Source organism: Ovis canadensis, chromosome 1, assembly GCF_042477335.2.
Source record: "Ovis canadensis isolate MfBH-ARS-UI-01 breed Bighorn chromosome 1, ARS-UI_OviCan_v2, whole genome shotgun sequence".
NCBI lineage: Eukaryota > Metazoa > Chordata > Mammalia > Artiodactyla > Bovidae > Ovis > Ovis canadensis.
The window spans coordinates 106,313,713-106,333,917 of NC_091245.1; the positions used below are offsets into that span (position 1 = coordinate 106,313,713).

The window sequence follows — 20,205 nt, forward strand, 5'->3', positions numbered from 1 at the left end:
AAATGAATTAAAATGAGAATCTGCATGGTAATTTTCCCATTTGCTCTATTACTCTGACATTCAACTCTTGTCACAGACTTTACTGTCCACAAGGATCAAAAACACAGAGACCATGGAACATGATTAAGTACCACAAGAATAATGTGGAGAATCTCTCCATTTACCTTTGTTTTATAGATACCAGGGACACAAAGTTACAAGTCTAAATATATTTGGAAGCTGGGTTCAGGAGCAAGCACGTAATGATTCAAGACTGCTCTAATTCTTCTCCCATCTGTCTGTTTTTCTCTCATTTCTTGTCTTCAGTCTCAATTCCTCTGTCATCTAGTAGTCTCTTTTGACCTTCAAACACCTCTCCAAGGTATTTGAAAATCACTGAAAAATATCCTCTATGTATCATACAATATTTTACATCTTTGTATCAATTCAAGCCCACCTCTCCTCCAATGAGCTTCACCTATTCTGCAATATATTAGTGTACTATATGCTGATTCATCCTTAAGATATATATTTATTTGCTTATACATGTTTCTGTGTATTTCACATATACCTATTGAGTAGAGCCTACAGATATGACTTAGATGTAGCAAAATGTCTACTACGTAAATGTAAAGGTTCAACATGAAAGTAAGTTTCTACAAAAATTGTTTTGGGAGTATGAGTTAACCTTTCATTCTAGTCGTATTATTATCTTCATTTATTATATCTCCAATATTTAGAAAATTATAACCCTATGGCAACCCACTCCAGTATTCTTGCCTAGAGAATCCCGTGGATGGAGGAGCCTGGTAGGCTACAGTTCATGGGGTTGCAAAGAGTCAGATAAGACTGAAGTGACTTAGCAGGCACACAGCAAGGCACTTCAAGTAAGCAGAATTTACCCTAGTGTACTCAATAAAAATTGCTGCCTTTCTTAATCAGAAATATGAAGGATGTTAGGAGAAGAAGATAAAAATCTTAAACTTCTACAACAGACCTCTTCAGAACAAACTTCTTAAATCTGTGTTTGGAGTCAGTGAAAAATACCTCTGCATTCCGAAAGACCTTGAGCATGTCAGCATCAAAAGCCTCCACTGTCTTATAATAACCAATGAGGATCTGCTTCTCTATGGTGGAAAGATCTAGGGGATCAGAGATCTTCTCATAATAATCAGCATTCCTGAAACATAAAGTCAGGGTGTCAATCTGGTACACTTAGGACTTTACTAAAACTCAGATGATTCCCACATATGTAAACTTACTTTTTCTTTGGGGGTAGGTTCAAAAGTGGTGCTGCCAGTGATTGTCGGGAAGAATCTGCAAAAAAATGCAAGGTTTAGTAGACAGACTGACTCTATAGGGAGGCCAGTATTAACTCCTAACTGAAAAAGCAGAATCCCCCAAATTTAAAGTTGGAAAAAAAAAATCTAAGTTTTTTTTTTTTTTGAGATCAGTGAAAAATGAAAAGACTTTTCAGAAATGTGGGTAATTAAAGGCAGGGATCAGAAGATACATTCAGGATTACCTGAAATATGAAAGATACAGTTTGTGTGTGTGTTTATATATATATATATATACTTGAAATGTAAAACAGCATTAGCTGGGTAACGAAAACTTTCTAAGAAAAATGAGATATGGGAACTTAACGTAGCAGCTAGTATGCTTAAGGCAAATTCCTACTCAACTACATTCAAAAAATGTTTTCCAGTTCTTACTATTTGCCCACAGTTAATAGTACTCTGTTGGTTTGGATTCAACTTGATTCCAGATAATGAATAATTCAGTGCTGTAAATATTTTCTGGAATCCATCTTCTTGTGACAGTTGATCTGTATTACAAAAATAAAATTCATGTTGTGGGGCTGCTTCTCACTTGCTCTCTTACTTTCTAATAACTCACTACACAGAGAGAAAAAGCCTACTGTTTCATGCCTAGAATATAATGACATACAGATACATCTACTGCAATTTCATATTAGATCAGATAGGGCTGGTTGAGAATACAGAGTGTGATCTTTAGGGAGTGTAAAGGGAACAGGTGTCACAAAACTTTACATATTAGGATAGGTTGGTCTGCCCTTTCCTCTATGCTGAGGTTAACAAATGGCAAAAACAACAACAACAACAACAAAACACTAAAATATGAAGATAAATAGTAGATAGAGAAAGAAAAGAGAAAGAAAACCAAAATCTTCAGAATTTAGGGAAAGGAAGGAAGCAGAAGTTGATGGCTGATTTTAACAAGGACAACAACAAAAGACTCAGAGATATAGAAAACAAATTAGTGATTACCAGTAGGGAGAGGGAATGGGGGAGGGGTAATAGAGGGGTAGCAGATTAAGAACGTACAAAATATTATGTATAAAGCAAGCAACAAGGATATATTGTACAACACAAGAATATAGCCAATATTCTATAACTATAAATGGATTATAACCTCTAAAATTATGAATCTCTATACTGTACATCTGTAAATAACATAATATTGTATATCAATTATACTTCAATTATTAAAAAAACAGAAAAAAAGTTGAAGGCAAAAGCAGCAATTATTTGTTAAAATTTCTAATTTTAAATATCTACGAAAAAAAAAATCTACAAATTTTGTGGTTAGAAAAAGTCATGTGCATTACCAAACTACGGACTTAAATTAAAAAACTCTCCCCTTCTCCACCCTTAACCCAACACAAATCCAAAAGATGTATTTTAGAAAAGGAAAAGAGTGGGGTAAATGTTTACATGAAAATGCTTCAAAAGTAATTTGCTTGTAACTTTATATCCTTTTCCTTAATGTAGAAAGGGCCTGTGAACCCTCCAAAATATATGCAAAATTAGGTATATAATATTTTTCTGGGGTAAGAGTCCACAACTTTATTCTCAAAGATATCTGTCAATCGACAGATAAGAACCACTGATGTCATACATTTTTAATACTTTTTTCTTAAATTGCTAATTCACTGCCTCATTCAGGAAAATTATATTCAAGACAAAGACCTACTTCTATCCTACAGCTAATAAACGTGATTTTTAAATATAGTGCTAAACTATGATAACATTCCAATAAATACAAAAATTAACCTAAACAGCCAAGGATTCAGAGACAACAATCCCTGAAGACTGTAATTAGTCCTATAATTCTATACTCTGACAAATGAAGAACTAAGTAAACCACCGAAAATCACAGTCCTAAATTGCTATGCGTTCCTGGCCTTGGATATCTTGATATGATTTTTTTAAAAGCTAAGGAGAAGGAATTTGGGGTACCTTTATAAGAGATTATGCCATCACAGATCTCTTTGAAGATCTGGGCTAGGCGAGCTGCCCGAGCTACTTCAATGTTTTCCTCTGCTGCTGCTAACCGTCTTGTTCGAACAGATCGAGCAGTCTGCAGGGCAGAGAACTGGGTCATGAAGACATCTGGAAGGACAGAGTAAAAATTAGTTTCAGGAAAAGAGGAGCTCTATGTGGCTTTCTCTTCTGTAATGGATTCCTGCTATTTTCTCTATTTTCCTTGAAGTGACTAAGCAGATTAGTAGTTATGGAGTTTTCTCTTTCCTCCTTAAAAAAAAATAAGAAAACACTGGGTTTATTAGAGAGACAAATCCTACAATTTAGAGGGACCTTACTAATGGCCAGGTGCAACAGAGTATAGTAGTTCCAAGTCTGGGTTTCAGATATGTGTGCCTGCTTTTGGATTCTGGTCTTACTACTAACTGTCTGATTTGGGGAAAGATACTTAAACTCTGTGTCTTAGCTTCTCAACTATAAAATGCGAACAGTGGTAGTACAGGCACTTCAGAGATACTGCAGATTTGGTTACAGAACATTACAGTAATGTAAATACTGCAAAAAAGAGAGTCACACAGAGATTGTGGTTTCCCAATGCATGTGAAAAAAATTTTATACTGTAGTCTATTAAGTGTGCAATAGCATTATGTCTAAAAAACCAACATATATACCTCAATTAAAAAATACTTTATTGCCAAAAAAATGCTAAACATTATCTGAGTCTTCAGCAAGTTATAATCTTTTTGCTGGTGGAGGTTCTTGACTTGATATTGATAGCTGCTGACTGATGAGGGTGGTGGCTACTGAAGGATGGGTTGGCTGAGGCAATTTCTGAAGACAAGACAGCAATGTAGTTTGCACATCTTTGACTCTTTTATAAACGATTTCTCTGCAGCATGCAATACTCTTTTTTCTTCATGCAATGCTCTTTGTTATCATTTTATCCATAGGACTTACTTCAAAATTGGAGTCAACCTTTTCAAACTCTGTTGCTGCCCCTGCCTTAGTAACTAAGTTTATGTAATCTTCTAAATCCTTTGTGCCATTTCAGCAAAATCTGCACAGCATCTTCACCAGGATTCCATCTCAAGAAGTCACTTTCTTTGCTCATCCATAAGAAGGAACTTCTCATCCATGAAGATTTTACCACAATATTGCAGCAGTTCAGTCACACCTTCAGGTCCCCCTTCTAATTTTAGTTCTCTTGCTTTTTCTACCACATCTGCAGTTTACTTCCTACACTGAAGTCTTGATCCCCTCAAAATCATCCATGAGGTTTGGACATGACTTCCAAACTCCTATTAATGTTGATATTTTGACCTCCTCCTTGGAACCATGAATATTCTTGATGGGCTCTAGAATCTTTTCCAGGTTTTCAATTTTCTTTGCCCAGATCCATCAGAGGTTCAGTATCTGTGCAGCTGTAGCCTTATGAAATGTATTTCTCGGAGGATAAAACTTGAATAGGGAAATTACTGCTCAATCCACAGGTTGCAGAGTGGATGTTGCACCAGTAGGCATGAAAACAGTATTAATCTCATTGTACACCTCCATCAGAGCTCTTGGGTGATTAGGTACATTGTCAATGAGCAGTGGTATTTTGAAAGGAAATAATTTTTCTTGAGTAGTAGGTCTCAACTGAGGGCTTAAAATATTCAGTAAACCACTTTGTAAGAGATGTGCTATTGTCTAGATTCTGTTGTGGCTCAGCTGGTAAAGAATCTACCTACAATGTGGGAGACCTGGGTTTGACCCCTGGGTTGGGAAGATCCCCTGGAGAAGGGAAAGGCTACCCACTCCAGTATTCTGGCCTAGAGAATTCCAGACTATAGTCTGTGGGGTTGCAAAGAGTTGGACATGACTAAGCAACTTTCACTTCATTTCTTTAAAACAGCAAAGGCAAAGTAGATGGCATCTTTCAGTATTAGGCTATTTCATCTACACAGAAAACCTGTTGTTTAGTGTGGCCACCTTCGTTACTGATCTCATTTTCTGGATAACTTTCTGTAGCTTCTGCGTCAGAACTGGACGCTTCACCTTGTACTTTGATGTTACAGAGTCTTCCCTAAACCTCATGAACTGACCTCTGCCAGCTGCAGTCTTCTCTTCTGCAGCTCTGTCACATCTCTAAGCCTTCACAGAACCGAAGACAGTTCTGGAATAGGCTTGGCGTAAGAGGATGTAGTGGCTGGTTTGACTTTCTATCCAGACCACTCAAACTTTCTCCATATCAACAATAGAGCACAAAATATCAGTCAATAAAAAAATAAAAAGAAAAAAACAAAAAAACCACAGCAAACAACCCCAAATAGGGCAGTTTAACTTTCTTATCATTTGTGTGTTCACTGCAGTGGCACTTTTTTAATTTCCTTTAAGAACTTTTCCTTTGTATTTGCAACTTGGCTAACTGTTTAGTGCAAGAGACCTAGCTTTTAGCATGTCTTGGCTTAGGCATGCCTTCCTCACTAAGCTTAATCATTTCCAGCTTTTTTTTTTTAAATTTCTAGCTTTTGATTTAAAGTGAGATACGTGCAACTCTTCCTCTCCCTTGAACACTTAGGGCCCACTGAGTGACTTCACTTTCACTTTTCACTTTCATGCACTGGAGAAGGAAATGGCAACCCACTCCAGTGTTCTTGCCTGGAGAATCCCAGGGATGGCAGAGCCTGGTGGGCTGCCGTCTATGGGGTCGCAGAGTCGGACACAACTGAAGCAACTTAGCAGCAGCAGCAGGGTTATTAGTTGGCCTAATTTCAATACTATTGTATTTTAGGTGTTCAGTTCAGTTCAGTCGCTCAGTTGTGTCTGACTCTTTGCGACCCCATGAATTGCAGCACGCCAGGCCTCCCTGTCCGGGAGTTGGTGATGGACAGGGAGGCCTGGCGTACTGCGATTTTGGCGTGCTGCGATTCATGGGGTTGCAAAGAGTTGGACACGACTGAGCGACTGAACTGAACTGAACTGAACTGAACACCTAAAATACAACAGTATTGAAATTAGGCCAACTAATAACCCTGCAGTGGGCCCTAAGTGTTCAAGTGAGAGGAAGAGTTGCAGGTATCTCATTTTAAATCAAAAGCTAGAAATTAAAAAAAAAAAAAAAAAGCTGGAAATGATTAAGCTTAGGAAGCCCAAAGATAGGGAGAGAGCCAGGAGATGGGGTGTGGTCGGGTGGAGGATAGCAGAGAAAGGCTAGCCAGCCGGAGTGCTCAGAACACACACAACATTTATTAAATTCACGGTTTGAGGTACCACCAAACCATTACAATAGTAACATCAATGATCACTAATCACAAATCACTGTAACAAATATTGAAAAAATTTGAAATATTGTGAGGATACAAAGGGACAGAATGCTCTTGGAAAAATGGCACTGTAGATTGCTCCAAACAGGGTTGCCACAAAATGGTAGAAAACCGTATCTGCAAAGTGCTGTAAAGTAAGCACAATGTCTATACTTCCCTCAAGAGGAAATCTGTGTAGATTAAATGGAATAACCCTTGTTATACGTTTTAGCTCAGTGCCTGACCTATAATAAATACTCAGGAAATAATTGCTGTTATTTTCAGAAGACTTGAACTAATTGGAAAGTAAGTTCACAGAAATTATGCCAATCAAATCACTGAGAAGATACAAGATTTTGGGTAAATTTCTAGATCAATCTAGTCCCTACTCAAAATGTTGCCTTATACACCATGCAGACTGCTTATACTTTTTTTCCCCTGCTATCTTGTGCTGCTTGCAGGATTTTAGTTCTCTGAACTTGGATTAAACCTGGGCCTTGGCAGTGAAAACACCAAGTCCTAACCATTGGACCACTAGGGAATTTCTTGCTTCTTTATGAGGGAAAGAAAGAGTAAATGAACAGTATGAGGGGAATTCCCTTGTGATCCAGTGGTTGGGACTCTGTGCTTTCACTGAGGAAGGCATGAAGTTTGATCCCTGTTCGTTTGGGGAACTAAGACCCCTCAAGCCGAAGGGTGGTGTGGAAAAAAAAAAAAAAAAAGGGCATGAGCTTTTAATACTTAATTTTCAGTTATAAAGGATGCTTGGATGTGTAAAATTTTCTGCTTAAGGTCTGTTCTGGATACCAGATCTGAACTCTGGAGTACTGGTACATTATTCACTCATGAAAGTCAGAAAAAGAAAATCTGAACATCTCTGTATAATGCTGGTCTCAATGTGGAGGAGAACAAAGTACTGAAATTAACACTAATGTCATTTTCTCCTACATTTGGCATCACTGTTTATCCTGTCTGCAAGTTATTTTCTAGGCAGGAAAGGATCCTAAACACAAAAGATCCTCTATATCTAGTAATTATAAGAGTGTAGGTGGTGTCTGGAAGGCTGGTGGAAGGGAGTTTCTTCCTATTCCTTGGAGTAGAGACAAAGAAGTTTAGTGCTGGGATGGATAGGTTATGGTGGACTGATACCTGTAAACTAACAAGAATGTCTCCTGGTCCTTACCAGATTTGATGTTCCCATCATCTCGGCAGATGCCATTCCAACGGGTATATAACGATGCTGAATGAATATTATCACTGGTGTGCTTTACTTCCTCCTGTTTCTGCCGAATCTTCTCCCAGTTTCGGACCAGGAACACATGATGCTTTAATACAAAGTTTCTATAAGGAAGGAAAAAAGGAGCTCCTTTATTCATCCATCCAATGAACATTAACTACATGTTTACTCTATGTAAGCCACTGGTATGATGATATAAATGAATACTTAACAGTGAAATCAGCTATTTTAAAGAGAACTACATATGGAAAAACATTATTCAGTTTTGCATCTTGAGTTTTTTCACATAACACAAAACATTTCTCTATAATATTTACAAATATCTGACAAATATCACCTAAAAGCTGCAACAATTTTGGCAACTGAAGCATGTTGACTTGAAGGTACAGCTTTATGCACTATTTGTAGAATTCTAAAGAAATATGCCAAGATGAAGTATAGGCTTAGGGTCAGCTGTAACAAAGAGAACTGGACTGTTAGATGTAGGTAAAGATATTTAAGATGGATATGCACTGGGCAAACCATGTTAGGTGCAGTGCTACCGCATGGACCTCTAAACTTAAATGAGTTATATGCATCTTGATTAACCCTACACAATTTTGATGATTCTATAATTTGATTTTCACTCTAACAAACATGTAAACAGACGGGACCTTAAGTCTCAAACTATGGGCCTTGGTAAACGGAGGTTAGACTAATTTTATAGTTCGTGACTTGAGCTGCACATTGAGATCACTTGGGGAGTTGTACAAACTATTGATACCTGGGTTCTACTTCTGAAAATTCTGATGTAAGTGGTTTGAAGTGTGGCCTGGGTATAAGGAGTTTTAAAAAGCAACCTAAGCTGCTATGCAGCCAAAGAAGAGACCACTGGACTTCTTTCTTTTACTGAAATGTAAAATTTCTATGATTCAAAGTGAAATACGATGAAAGGGGCTAAAATTATAGTAAAATTACAGATAAGGATGAACTTGCTAAGATACTGGAATACATAGTCAGGGAAGATGCAGGAAATGTCCCAAGACAATTTGAAAAATAGGACATACATATTTATTTCTCTTACTTCAGACATGGACAAATATCTCAATATAGGGAAAAGCAAAGATGACGACTAAAGATCCTTTTTACTGCTCTGTTAATTTATCAACAAAACAGGGATTCTTAATCTCTTCTGTGCCATGCATTCCTTTGGCAGGCTGGTGAAGTACATGTAATCCTCCTCTCATCAATGTTAACTAAAAGTATTTAAAATTTTAAGTAATTTTTAGTATACAGGATTAAAACCAAACTGAATAAACTGAGATACAGCTTGCAGAATATTAAACAAAAACCCTGAAGTTGTGATATAGAAATGAACATTAATTTTTAACACATGACAAGATCTAGTGGTGGGTTTAATAACCACAGTAATTTTAAGGTAGAGATGAGTATGAATGATATTTTGAGATATCTGTTATGCCTATAACATAGGAAACTGTAAATATTGGTGACAAACTCATAGAAACAGCAACTACTAGATACACACACACGCATTTTTTTTCCTTTGGCCTACAGTCACATTTTAATAAAAAGTTAAATTTCAGTTAGAAATTAGTTCCTTCCTCCAGCCAAGTTCACCCCTGAATGCTTGTTTAAAGTCTTCCTTCAAAAAACAAATGTCTCAACTATATACATGTTTAATAATTTTTAAACCGTCAAGCAAGTCACATAATTTAAAGAGTGCAGATATGAAAATTTTCTTTTTACCTCTCCCGATTGGACATTGGCTTCATTTGTAATTGAGGGGTCAACCTTGTTGGAGTGTTGATGTTTTCACTGGGTTCCTCAGAGAGATGGCCTCTCTAAAAAACAGATGGATTAGATTGCAAGAAAAACAAGATAAATCATAAATCACCTCACAATAGGAAAACCACTCTAAAGATGCCACCCTGTGGTACATCCCTTATTTCAGTAATTGCCTATATGCAGATATTTGGAGAAAATCATGAGATAATTATTTACCCTTTTCTTCAGCTTGTGCTTAGACTTCCTTTTCTCTTTTGACCGTCCAGACTTTTTATGTGAGGTCACTGGTTGGCTACTTTTGTTGCTGGTGAGTCCATTCATGCGTTGACTCTTGCCTCCAATGATTCCTCGACATTTCTCAAAGCCACACTTACACAGTTGCTTTGAAGGGGAAGAGAATAATGCTTTTAGTTTGAAGTCTAATCTAAAAGTTTAAACAGAATGCCTGAGTATCTGGACACCCAATAATAAGTTTGAATCAAGAAATTTTCATACAGAGGAACATAACTCATTGTGAGTAAAATAAATATAAATGGTTTCCACTGTAGTAGAAAGGAAAGATTAAATTTTGGAAAAACTTCACGAGAAAAATTAAGAATTGAATGGAGACAAAAAATAATTGAACAGTCTCTTCTACAGAGTTCTGAAAGAATGACTGTGACATATATATCCTAGATAAGTGGAACAAAGAGTAAATCTTTTCCAATGTATTTCTTAGTAGCTACAAATCAATAATGTTCACTGAAGGCTCATGTTATATAGAGTACTATCATAAAGTTCAAACTCCCTCTTGAATTTATCATTCTTACCTGTTTTTCAACGTTGAAGGAATGAAAGTTGTAATCATAGGTGAGTTCAGTACCAGCTGGCATATCTTTAAGAGCATATAGTCCAATCCGGTACACTCCATTAACAGACCTATAGAGAAAGCAATAAGAGTTAAAGGCAGAGATTCATAATACCATGCCTGAGAACCAGAAAGGTTGGTATACTGATTTCAAATTTGCCTCTGTTTCTGTATCCAATCATTCAAGTTTCCTGGCCAGTCACTCCATCTTTAATCTCTTTTTTCTTCTATCCAGTCTGTATAATACTGACAGATTAATAGTCCTAAACCAGTTTTCCGGAAAACATGCTTTCTGCCGTCAAAGGTCAAACTTTTCTTGTTTGGTATTCAAAGTCCTTTTAACATAGGGCATTAGTTTACTTACTAAACAAATTACAATTATTTCCTATGGATAAAAATCTTCTAATTTCTACTGATCTCCACCTTTTTAACCTGTACACAAGTGTCTCTTTTTGTTCTATTTTATCTACTTTATTAATAAGGTATCATGTACTGTTCTAGATGCTTTACAGAGTAACATATAATTTTAGCTAACATTTACTGAGTGCTTTTTTAACATTCTTTTCCATTATAGTTTATCACAGGATACAGAATATAGTTCCTTGTACTATGCAGTAGGATTTTATTGCTTATCTAATTATTTCTGGCTCTGCTGGGTCTTTGTTGCTGCACAGGCTTTTTTCTAGTTGTGGTGAGCAGAGGTTGTGGCGTGCAGAGGTTGTGGCACGAGGGCTTCTCATTACAGTGGCACATCTTATTGTGGAGCACGGCTCTAGAGTGTGTGGGCTTCAGCAACTGTGTTTCTCAGGCTTAGCTGCTCCATGGCAAGTGGGATCTTCCTGAATCAGAAATGAAACCCATACCTCCTACACTGGCAGGCAGATTCTTTACCAGTGAGTCACCAGGGAAGCCCTGTTTATCTATTTTATATATAGTAGTTTATATCCGCAAATCCTTAAATCCTAATTTATCCTTCCCCATCCCTATCCCCTTTGAAAACTGTAAGATTCTCTATGCCTGCAGGTCTGTTTCTGTTTTATAAATAAGTTAATTTGTACATTTTAGATGCCACATATGAAAGTGAAGGTGTAAGTTGCTCAGTAGTGTCCGACACTGTGACTCCATGGACTGTAACCCGCCAGGCTCCTCTGTCCATGGAATTCTCCAGACAAGATTACTAGAGTGGGTTGCCATTCCCTTCACTAGGGGATCTTCTTGACCCAGGGATCAAACCCAGTCTCCTGCATTGCAGGCAGATTCTTTACCATCTAAGCCATCAGGGAAGCCCAGATGCCATATATAAGTGATATCATGTGGTATTTTTCTTTCTCTGACTTACTTCACTTAGTATTATAATCTCTAAGTCCATCCATGTTGCTGCAAATGGCATTATTTCATTCTTTTTTATGTCCGAGTAGCATACACACACACACACACATACAGCATATATACAGACACATCTTTATTCATTCATCTTTAAATGTCCCCTCCCTCTTGAACCTCCCTCCTACCCCATCCAACACCTCTAGGTTGTCACAGCACTGGTTTGAGCTCCATGAGTCATACAGCATATTCCCACTAGCTATCTATCTTACATATGGTGGTGTATATATTTCCATGCCACTTTCTCCATTCGTCCTACCCTTTCCTTCCCCTGCGGGGTCCACAGACCTGTTCTCTGTATCTGTGTCTCCACTGCCACCCTGCAAATTCCACTGATCTCTTGATGGACACTTAGATGGCTTCCATGTCTTAGTTGCTGTAAATAATGCTGTTATGAACATTAAAGTGCATAAATTTTTGAATTAAGTGTTTTCTCTAGGTATAGGCCCAGGAGTGGGACTGCTGGATCATATGGCAACTCTACTTTTAGTTTATTAAGGAATCTCCATATTGTTTTCCATAGTGGCTGCATCAATTTACATTTCTACCAACAGTATAAGAGGCATTCCTTTTCTCCACACCCTCTCCAGCATTTGATACTGGTAGACCTTTTAATGATGGCCATTCTGACCAGTGTGAGGTGATACCTTGTTGTAGTTTTGATTAGCATTTTTCAATAATCAGCAATGTTGAACATCTTTTCAAACGCTTGGTCATCTGTACATCTTCTTCGGAGTAATGTCTATTTAGTTCTTCTGCCCAACTGATTTCTTTTTTTTTTTTGTAATTGAGTTATAAGAGCTGTGTGTATATTTTGGAAATGAAGCCCTTGTTGGTTGCATCATTTGCAAATATTTTCTCTCAGTTCCTAGGTTGTCTTTTTGTTTATGGTTTCCTTTGCTGTGCAAGAGCTTGTAAGTTTGATTAGGTCCCATTTATTTTAGTCTATACCCATGGTTGGGAAACTATGGAGGCAGACAAATTCCCCCCAGGTCTTTCTAAATTTTTATTGGCGCACAGCCACATTCCAAGATTGCTGACCCTTTTTCCATACCATAACATTTAAAATTTGATCCTATACTAAAATATATTGTATTAAAAACATGGGGGGGGGGAAGAGGCATAACTTACAAGAATACAAAATTTTAAATGTATAGTTTGTTGAATTTTATGTATCTCTACACTTGTGTAACCTCTTTCCCAGTCAGTACCCTCCCCCAAAGAATTGCCACCATTCTAATTTCTATCCACATAGAGATTATAGTTTCATCTGTTTTAAACTTAAATTAAATGGAATCATACAGAATATATAGTATTATGTACAATTATATGCCTACCTTCTTTGACTCAATGTTGCACTCTATTATAGTATACCTTTATACTGCTGTGTAGTATTCCATTATATGAATTTAGCAAAATTTACCGATCTATTTTATTGCTGATAAACAATGGACTATATTCAGTTTTCAGCTATTATTAAAAAAAAAAATTTCTGGGAAAAGTCCCTGGTTGCCTAGCAGTTAGGATTCTGGGCTTTCACTGCTATGGCCTGGGTTTAATCTCTGGTCAGGGAACTGAGATCCCACAAGCTGCGTGGCACAGCCTTAAAAAAAAATTTCTGTGGATATTCTTGCACATGCCTTTTTAATTTTTTTGCACCTGTCTTTTGAATATAAACACTCATTTATGTTGGGGATATACTTATGAGTAGGGTTGCTAGTTTACTAGATGTGTTTATTAGCTTTGGTAGGTACAAACATCTTTTATAAGTCGTCATACCAATTTACAGTTCCACCAGCAGTAACACAACAAACCATTCACGTTGTGTTATACCCTTGTTAACACTCTGAATGTTAATGTGGGTTAATTAACATTTTTCTCTGATGACTAAAATATTAAGCACCTTTTGATTACTGACCACTTTTATATTCTGACATGTCTATTACCTTTTTTAAAAATTGGATTGTCTTTTTCTTACTGATTCACAGATTCTAAACTTCATCCAGAAGTAAGTTCTTTGTCAGATAAACACATTGTAAATACCCCTTTCGCAGTGTATGGCGTGCTTTTACACTCAAAAGTTTCCTTTGGATGAATAGACATTGTTAATTTTATCAGTTCTTTTATCTTTAGTGCTATTTATATCCTGTTTAAGATAATTTTATCTATCCCAAGTATATGAAAATATTCTCCCATGTGAAAAGGGAACCCTCCTACACTGTTGGTGGGAATGAAAGTTGGTGAAGCCACTGTGGAAAACAGTATGGAGGTTCCTCTGAAATCTAAAAATAGAATTACCATATGACTAAGCAATCCCACTCCACAAAGCTATAATTCAAAAAGATACATATACCCTTATGTTCATAGCACCACTATCCACAATAACCAAAACATGGAAGCAACTTAAATATCCACGGATAGATAAATGGATAAAGAAGATGTAGTGTATAAACACACACACACACACACACACGGGGAATACTATCCAGCCCTAAACAAGAATGAAATAATGCCATTTGCAGCAACATGGATGCAACCAGAGGTTATCATACTAAGTGAAAGAAGTCAGAAAGACAAATACCGTATGATTATCACCTATATATAGAATCTAAACTACAACACAAATGAATCTATCTATGCAACAGAAACAGAATCAGGGACACAGAGAATAGACTGGCGGTTGCCAAGGGAGAGGGGAGTAAAAAGGACTGGATTGAGAGTCTGGGATTAGGAGATACAAACTGATACATATAGAATGGATAAACGACAAGGTCTTAACTATATAGCACAGGGAACTATATTCGATATCCTGTGATAAACCCTAATGGAAAAGCAAAAAATATATAACTGTAATATATGTATGTATAAAGAGTCATGTCTCTTTGTATAACGTAAATATATATATACAAAATATATATGTATATGTATACATATGTATGCTGCTGCTGCTGCTGCTAAGTCGCTTCAGTCGTGTCCAACTCTGTGCGACCCCATAGATGGCAGCCCACCAGGCTTCCTCGTCCCTGCGATTCTCCAGGCAAGAATACTGGAGTGGGTTGCCATTTCTTTCTCCAATGCATGAAAGTAAAAAGTGAAAGTGAAGTCGCTCAGTTGTGTCCGACTCTTGGCAACCCCATGGACTGCAGCCTACCAGGCTCCTCCATCCATGGATTTTCCAGGCAAGAGTACTGTATAATATATATGTATAAGAAAAAATATATATGTATTAAAAATATATGTATACATATATAAAAATATATGTATATATACATAATAATAAAAAGACAAAGAAAAAAATGTGTATATATGTATAATAATATATGTGTATAATATATATATGTTAACTGAGTCACTAAGCTGTACAGCAGTAATTAACACAACACTGTAATTCAATTATACTTCAATAAAAAGTAAATTTAATAAATATTCTCTCATGTTGCCTATAGAAACATGATTGCTTCAATGGTGATATTTAGGTCTGAGAGTCATCTTAATTTTTGTGTGTGTATTCACGCAGGAGCCTATGACTCAAAACCACTTATTAAAAGCCATCCTCTCCTAACTGACTTGCAGTGGAACCTATGTCATAAAATCAGGTGACAGTACATTTATGTGTCTTTATCTGGACTCCTGCTGCTGCTGTGTGCACTCAGTCATGTCTGACTCTTTGTGACCCTATGGATTGTAGCCCACCAACCTCCTCTGTTTATGGGATTTTCCGGGCAAGAATACTGGAATGAGTTGCCATTTCTTCCTCCAGGGGATCTTTCTGACCCAGGGATCAAACGTGTGTCTCTTGCATCTCCTGCATTGGCAGACGAATTCTTTACCACTAAGCCACCTAGGAAGCCCCTTATGCTATTCCATTTGTCTATTAATCTAGCCCAAGCAAACACGTACTCTTTTACTGTACCTCTACAGTAAGTCTTGAAATTAGTAGTTCAAGTCCTTAAATTTTTTTCTTCAAGATCATCTTACCTTTTTAAGGTCCTTCACAATTAGATGTATGTTTTGGAATCAGCCTGTCAATTCCCCTAAAAATTGAATTTCAATTTATAGATCTGGTAAGAACTGACATCTCAAAAATATTGAGATTTATAATCCATAAACATGGTGTATTTCTCCGTTAATTTAGGTGGTCTTTTCTCCCAATAATGTTTGGTGGTCTTCAGTGCTGATGTCCTACAAACTTCCATTCAGTTTATTCTAATGTTTTATGAAGTGGAAGAGAAGTGACAGTGGACACTCTTATAGAATGTTGTTCATACGAGCCTATTTTTCTTCAACTGTGTTAAAACACATGTAACAAAGTCTATAACCTTAACCACTTAAAAATGTACAGTTCAGTGGTATTAAGAACATCAACACTGGACTTCCTTAGTGGTCTAGTGGTCAAGACTACATGCTTCCACTGCAGGGGGCACAGGTTCAATTCCTGATCGGCTAACTAGGATCTCACATACTGTGAGGTGTGGCCAAAAGAAGAAAAAGGAAACAAAAAAGAAAATTCATGTTGTGTAGTCAGCTCCACCACGCAAGTCCACCTCTTTCTGTCCTGTAAAATGGACTCTGTCCCTATGAAACAATAACTTTCAAACTCTCCTTCCTCCAGCCTCAGACAACCACTCCTCTATGGTCTCTACGATTCTAACTACTTTTAAACATCTCATGTAAGTGGAATCACACAGTAGTATCTGTCTTTTTGTGACTGGATTATTTCACCTAGCATAATGTCCTCAAGGTCTATCGATGTTGTAGTACATCGCAAAACTTCCTTCTTTTTAAAGGCTGAATTTTATTGTATGTAAAAACCAGATTTTCCTTATCCCTTCATCCATTATGGACACCTGGGTTCTTCCACATTAAGCTACTCTGAATAACGTTACTAAAATACGGGGGTGCAGATATCTCTTGGAGAACCTCCTTCAATTCTTTTGGATATACACTCAGAAGCTGGACTGCTGGATTATACAGAAATTTTATGTTTAATTTGTTGAGGAACGTCCCTGCCCTTTTCCACTGTGGATATATCATTTTTATATTTCCAATAGAGTACAAGGGTTTCTATTTCTTAACATCCTTGTCAATACTTATTGTTTCCTGTCATTTCCACAGTAGCTATTCTGAGGGTGTGAGGTAGTATCTTATGGTTTTGAATTGGATATCCTTAATGATCAGTCATTTTGAATATATTTTTATTTGTTTACTGGCCATCTGCATATTTTCTTTGGAGAAATATATTAATATATTAAAGTTCTCTGTCCATTCTGAATTGGGTTTTTTTGTTGTTGTTGAGTTTCAGGGGTTCTCTATATATTCTTGATGCTAATACATTATCAGATATATGACTTGCAAATATTTTCTCCCATTCTGTGGGCAGCCTTTTGATTCTGTGTATAGTATCTTTTGATTTTTTTATGAAGTTCAGTTTATTTTTTCTTTGGTTACCTGTGCCTTAGGTGTCATACCCCCAAAATTATTTCCAAGTCCAGTGTTGTGAAACTTTTGTTCTGTCTTCAAGTTTTATTGTTTTAGGTCTTATATTTAGGTTCTTGATTGGTTTCAATTAATTTTTGTGCAGTGTTTGGTAGGGGGTCAACTTCATACTTCTGCAGAGGATACTGAGTTTTCCTACCATCTTTTACTGAAAAAGAGTATCTCCTTCTCACTAAACGGTTTTGGCACACTTCGGTCGTCTCCTTCTCCTCCTGCCCCCAATCCCTCCCAGCATCATAGTCTTTTCTAATGAGTCAACTCTTCACATGAGGTGGCCAAAGTACTGGAGTTTCAGCTTTACCATCATTCCCTCCAAAGAAATCCCAGGGCTGATCTCCTTCAGAATGGACTGGTTGGATCTCCTTGCACTCCAAGGGACCCTCAAGAGTCTTCTCCAACACCACAGTTCAAAAACATCAATTCTTCGGTGCTCAGCCTTCTTCACAGTCCAACTCTCACATCCATACATGACCACAGGAAAAACCATAGCCTTGACTAGGTGGACCTTAGTCGGCAAAGTAATGTCTCTGCTTTTGAATATGCTATCTAGGTTGGTCATAACTTTTCTTCCAAGGAGTAATATGTAGGGGTTTGTTTCAAGGTTCTTTATTCTATTTAATGGGTCTATATGCCTGTCTTTATGCCTATACCATACATACTGCTTTGATTACTCTGACTTTGTAGTAACTTTTCAAATTAAGTGTGAATCCTTCACTTCTGCTCTTTTTTAGGATTATTTTGGTTATTTGGGGGTCCTTTGAGATTCCATATGAATTTTCAGATAGGTTTGATTTCCGAAAAAAAAAAAAAAAAGTGTCATGGGGATTTTGATAGGAATTATACTGACTCTGTAGATCACTTTGGGTAATAGTGCCATTTTAATAAAATCAAATCTTACCTATGAACATGAGATGTGTTACCACTCATTTATGTCTTTAACAATGTTTTATAGCTTTCATGTACAATTCTTTCACCTCATTAAGTTAATTTTAAGTACTTCCTTCTTTTTCATGATACTGCAAATGGAACTGTTTTTATAATTTCCTTTTCAAAATGCTCAATGTTTGCATATACAAATGTAACTACAGAAGACCATACAATATGCAAACAAAGATAATTTTATTCTTCATTTCCAATTTGGATGCCTTTTATATCTGTCTGATTTTCTTCTGGTTTGAGCTTCCAATATTATTTTGCATAAAATGGTGAATGTGGGCATCCTTGTCCTGTTCTTGATCTTAGAGGAAAAGCTTTCAGTCTTTCACTACTGAGAGTTTTCATATATGGCTTTTATTACGTTAAGGCAGTCTTTCTATTTCTATTTTGTTGAGTATCTTTATCATGAAGAGGGAGTTGAATTTTGTCAAATGCTTTTTTCCTCCATCAATTGAGATGACCATGTGACTTCTTTTCTCCTTTACTTTCCTGATGTAGTGTATCGCACTGGTTAATTTTCCTATGCTGAACAATCCTTGCCTTCCAGGATGAAATTCAGTCACTGTGCACAATTCTTTTAATATGCTGGTGAATTGCCTGCTAGTATTTTGCTGAGGATTTTTGCATCAATGTTCATAACAGGTATTGGTCTGTAGTTTTCTTGGGGAGTCTTTGCTAAGCTTTGGCATCAGGGTTATGTTTGCTTCATAGGGTAAATGAGGTGTTTCCTTCAGTTTTTCTGAAAAATTTGAATTGGTACTAACTTGATAGAATTCACCAGTAAAACCATCAAGTCAAGGGCTTTTCTTTGTTGGGAGATTTTTGATTACTGATTCAATACATTTGTTAGTTACAGGTTTATTCAGATTTTTTATTTCTTCATGATTTAGTCATAGTAGGTTTTGTGGTTCTAGAAACTTGTCCATCTCAACTAGGTTATCTGATTTTTTGGTGTATATCTGTTCATAGTATTCTCTTTTAATCTTTTTCATTTCTGTAGAATTGGTAGTAATGTCCCCACTTTCATTTCATTTCTGAGTTTAGTAATTTGAGTCCTTTCTTCTTCATCCCTGTAGCTAAAGGTTTGTTATCTTTTTGAAGAACCAACTTTTGGTTTCACTGATTTTCTCTATTGTTTTTCTATTTTAGATTTTATTTATCTCTGTTCTCATTCTCATCTTTACTACTTCCTTCCTTTTGCTAACTTTAGATTTGTGTTGTGTGGTACTAAGTTGCTTCAGTAGTGTCCAGCTCTTTGTGATCCTACAGATTATAGCCTGCCAGGTTTCTCTGTCCATGGGGTTCTCCAGCCCTAACTTTAGATTCAGTTTGCTCTTTTTCTAGGTCATTAAGTTGTAAAGTAGGCTTCCCTGGCGGTTCAGATGGTAAAGAATCTGCCTGTAATGCAGGGGATCCAGGTTCAATCCCTGGGTTGGGAAGATCCCCTGGAGAAGGGAATGGATCCCACTCTAGTATTCTTGCCTGGAGAATTTCATGGACAGAGGAGCCTGGCATCCACAGGGTCACAAAGAGTCTGACACAAATGAGCACCTAGAACTTCCACTCTAAGTTGTAAATTTAGCTTGTTAATTTGAGCCCTTTCTTATTTTTTAATGTAAGCATTTATAGCTACAAAATTCCCACATAGTGCTGCTGCTGCTGCATCCCATAGGTTTTGGTACTTTATACTATTTTCATCCATCTCTAAGTATTTAATAATTTCCCTTGTGATTTCATCTCTGACCAACTATATTACTGGTTTTCTAACTTCCATCTCTTGTGGTTAGAGAAGATACCTTCTATAATATCTATCTTTTAAAATCTACTGGGGACTTCCCTGGTAGCTCAGTTGTAAAGAATCCACCTGCCAATGCAGGAGACATGGGTTTAATCTCTGATCCATGGAGATCCCACATGACGTGGAGCAACTAACCCCATGAGCCATAACTACTGGGCCTGTGCTCTAGAGCC

General features: G+C 36.9%; 1 protein-coding gene across 5 annotated transcripts in view; it reads right to left on the bottom strand.

Moving 5' to 3' along the window:
- ASH1L (ASH1 like histone lysine methyltransferase) overlaps window positions 1-20,205 on the bottom strand; it is a 203,286-nt gene that overhangs the window by 11,224 nt on the left and 171,857 nt on the right. For all 5 annotated transcript variants that reach the window (XM_069543842.1, XM_069543868.1, XM_069543833.1 and 2 more), the window contains 7 exons: window positions 10,382-10,490; window positions 9,789-9,953; window positions 9,534-9,628; window positions 7,734-7,891; window positions 3,243-3,395; window positions 1,242-1,296; window positions 1,027-1,159 (listed from right to left, as the gene is read on the bottom strand). In XM_069543842.1, coding sequence (XP_069399943.1) covers window positions 1,027-1,159; window positions 1,242-1,296; window positions 3,243-3,395; window positions 7,734-7,891; window positions 9,534-9,628; window positions 9,789-9,953; window positions 10,382-10,490 — 868 coding nt within the window. The remainder of the gene's footprint in view (window positions 1-1,026; window positions 1,160-1,241; window positions 1,297-3,242; window positions 3,396-7,733; window positions 7,892-9,533; window positions 9,629-9,788; window positions 9,954-10,381; window positions 10,491-20,205) is intronic.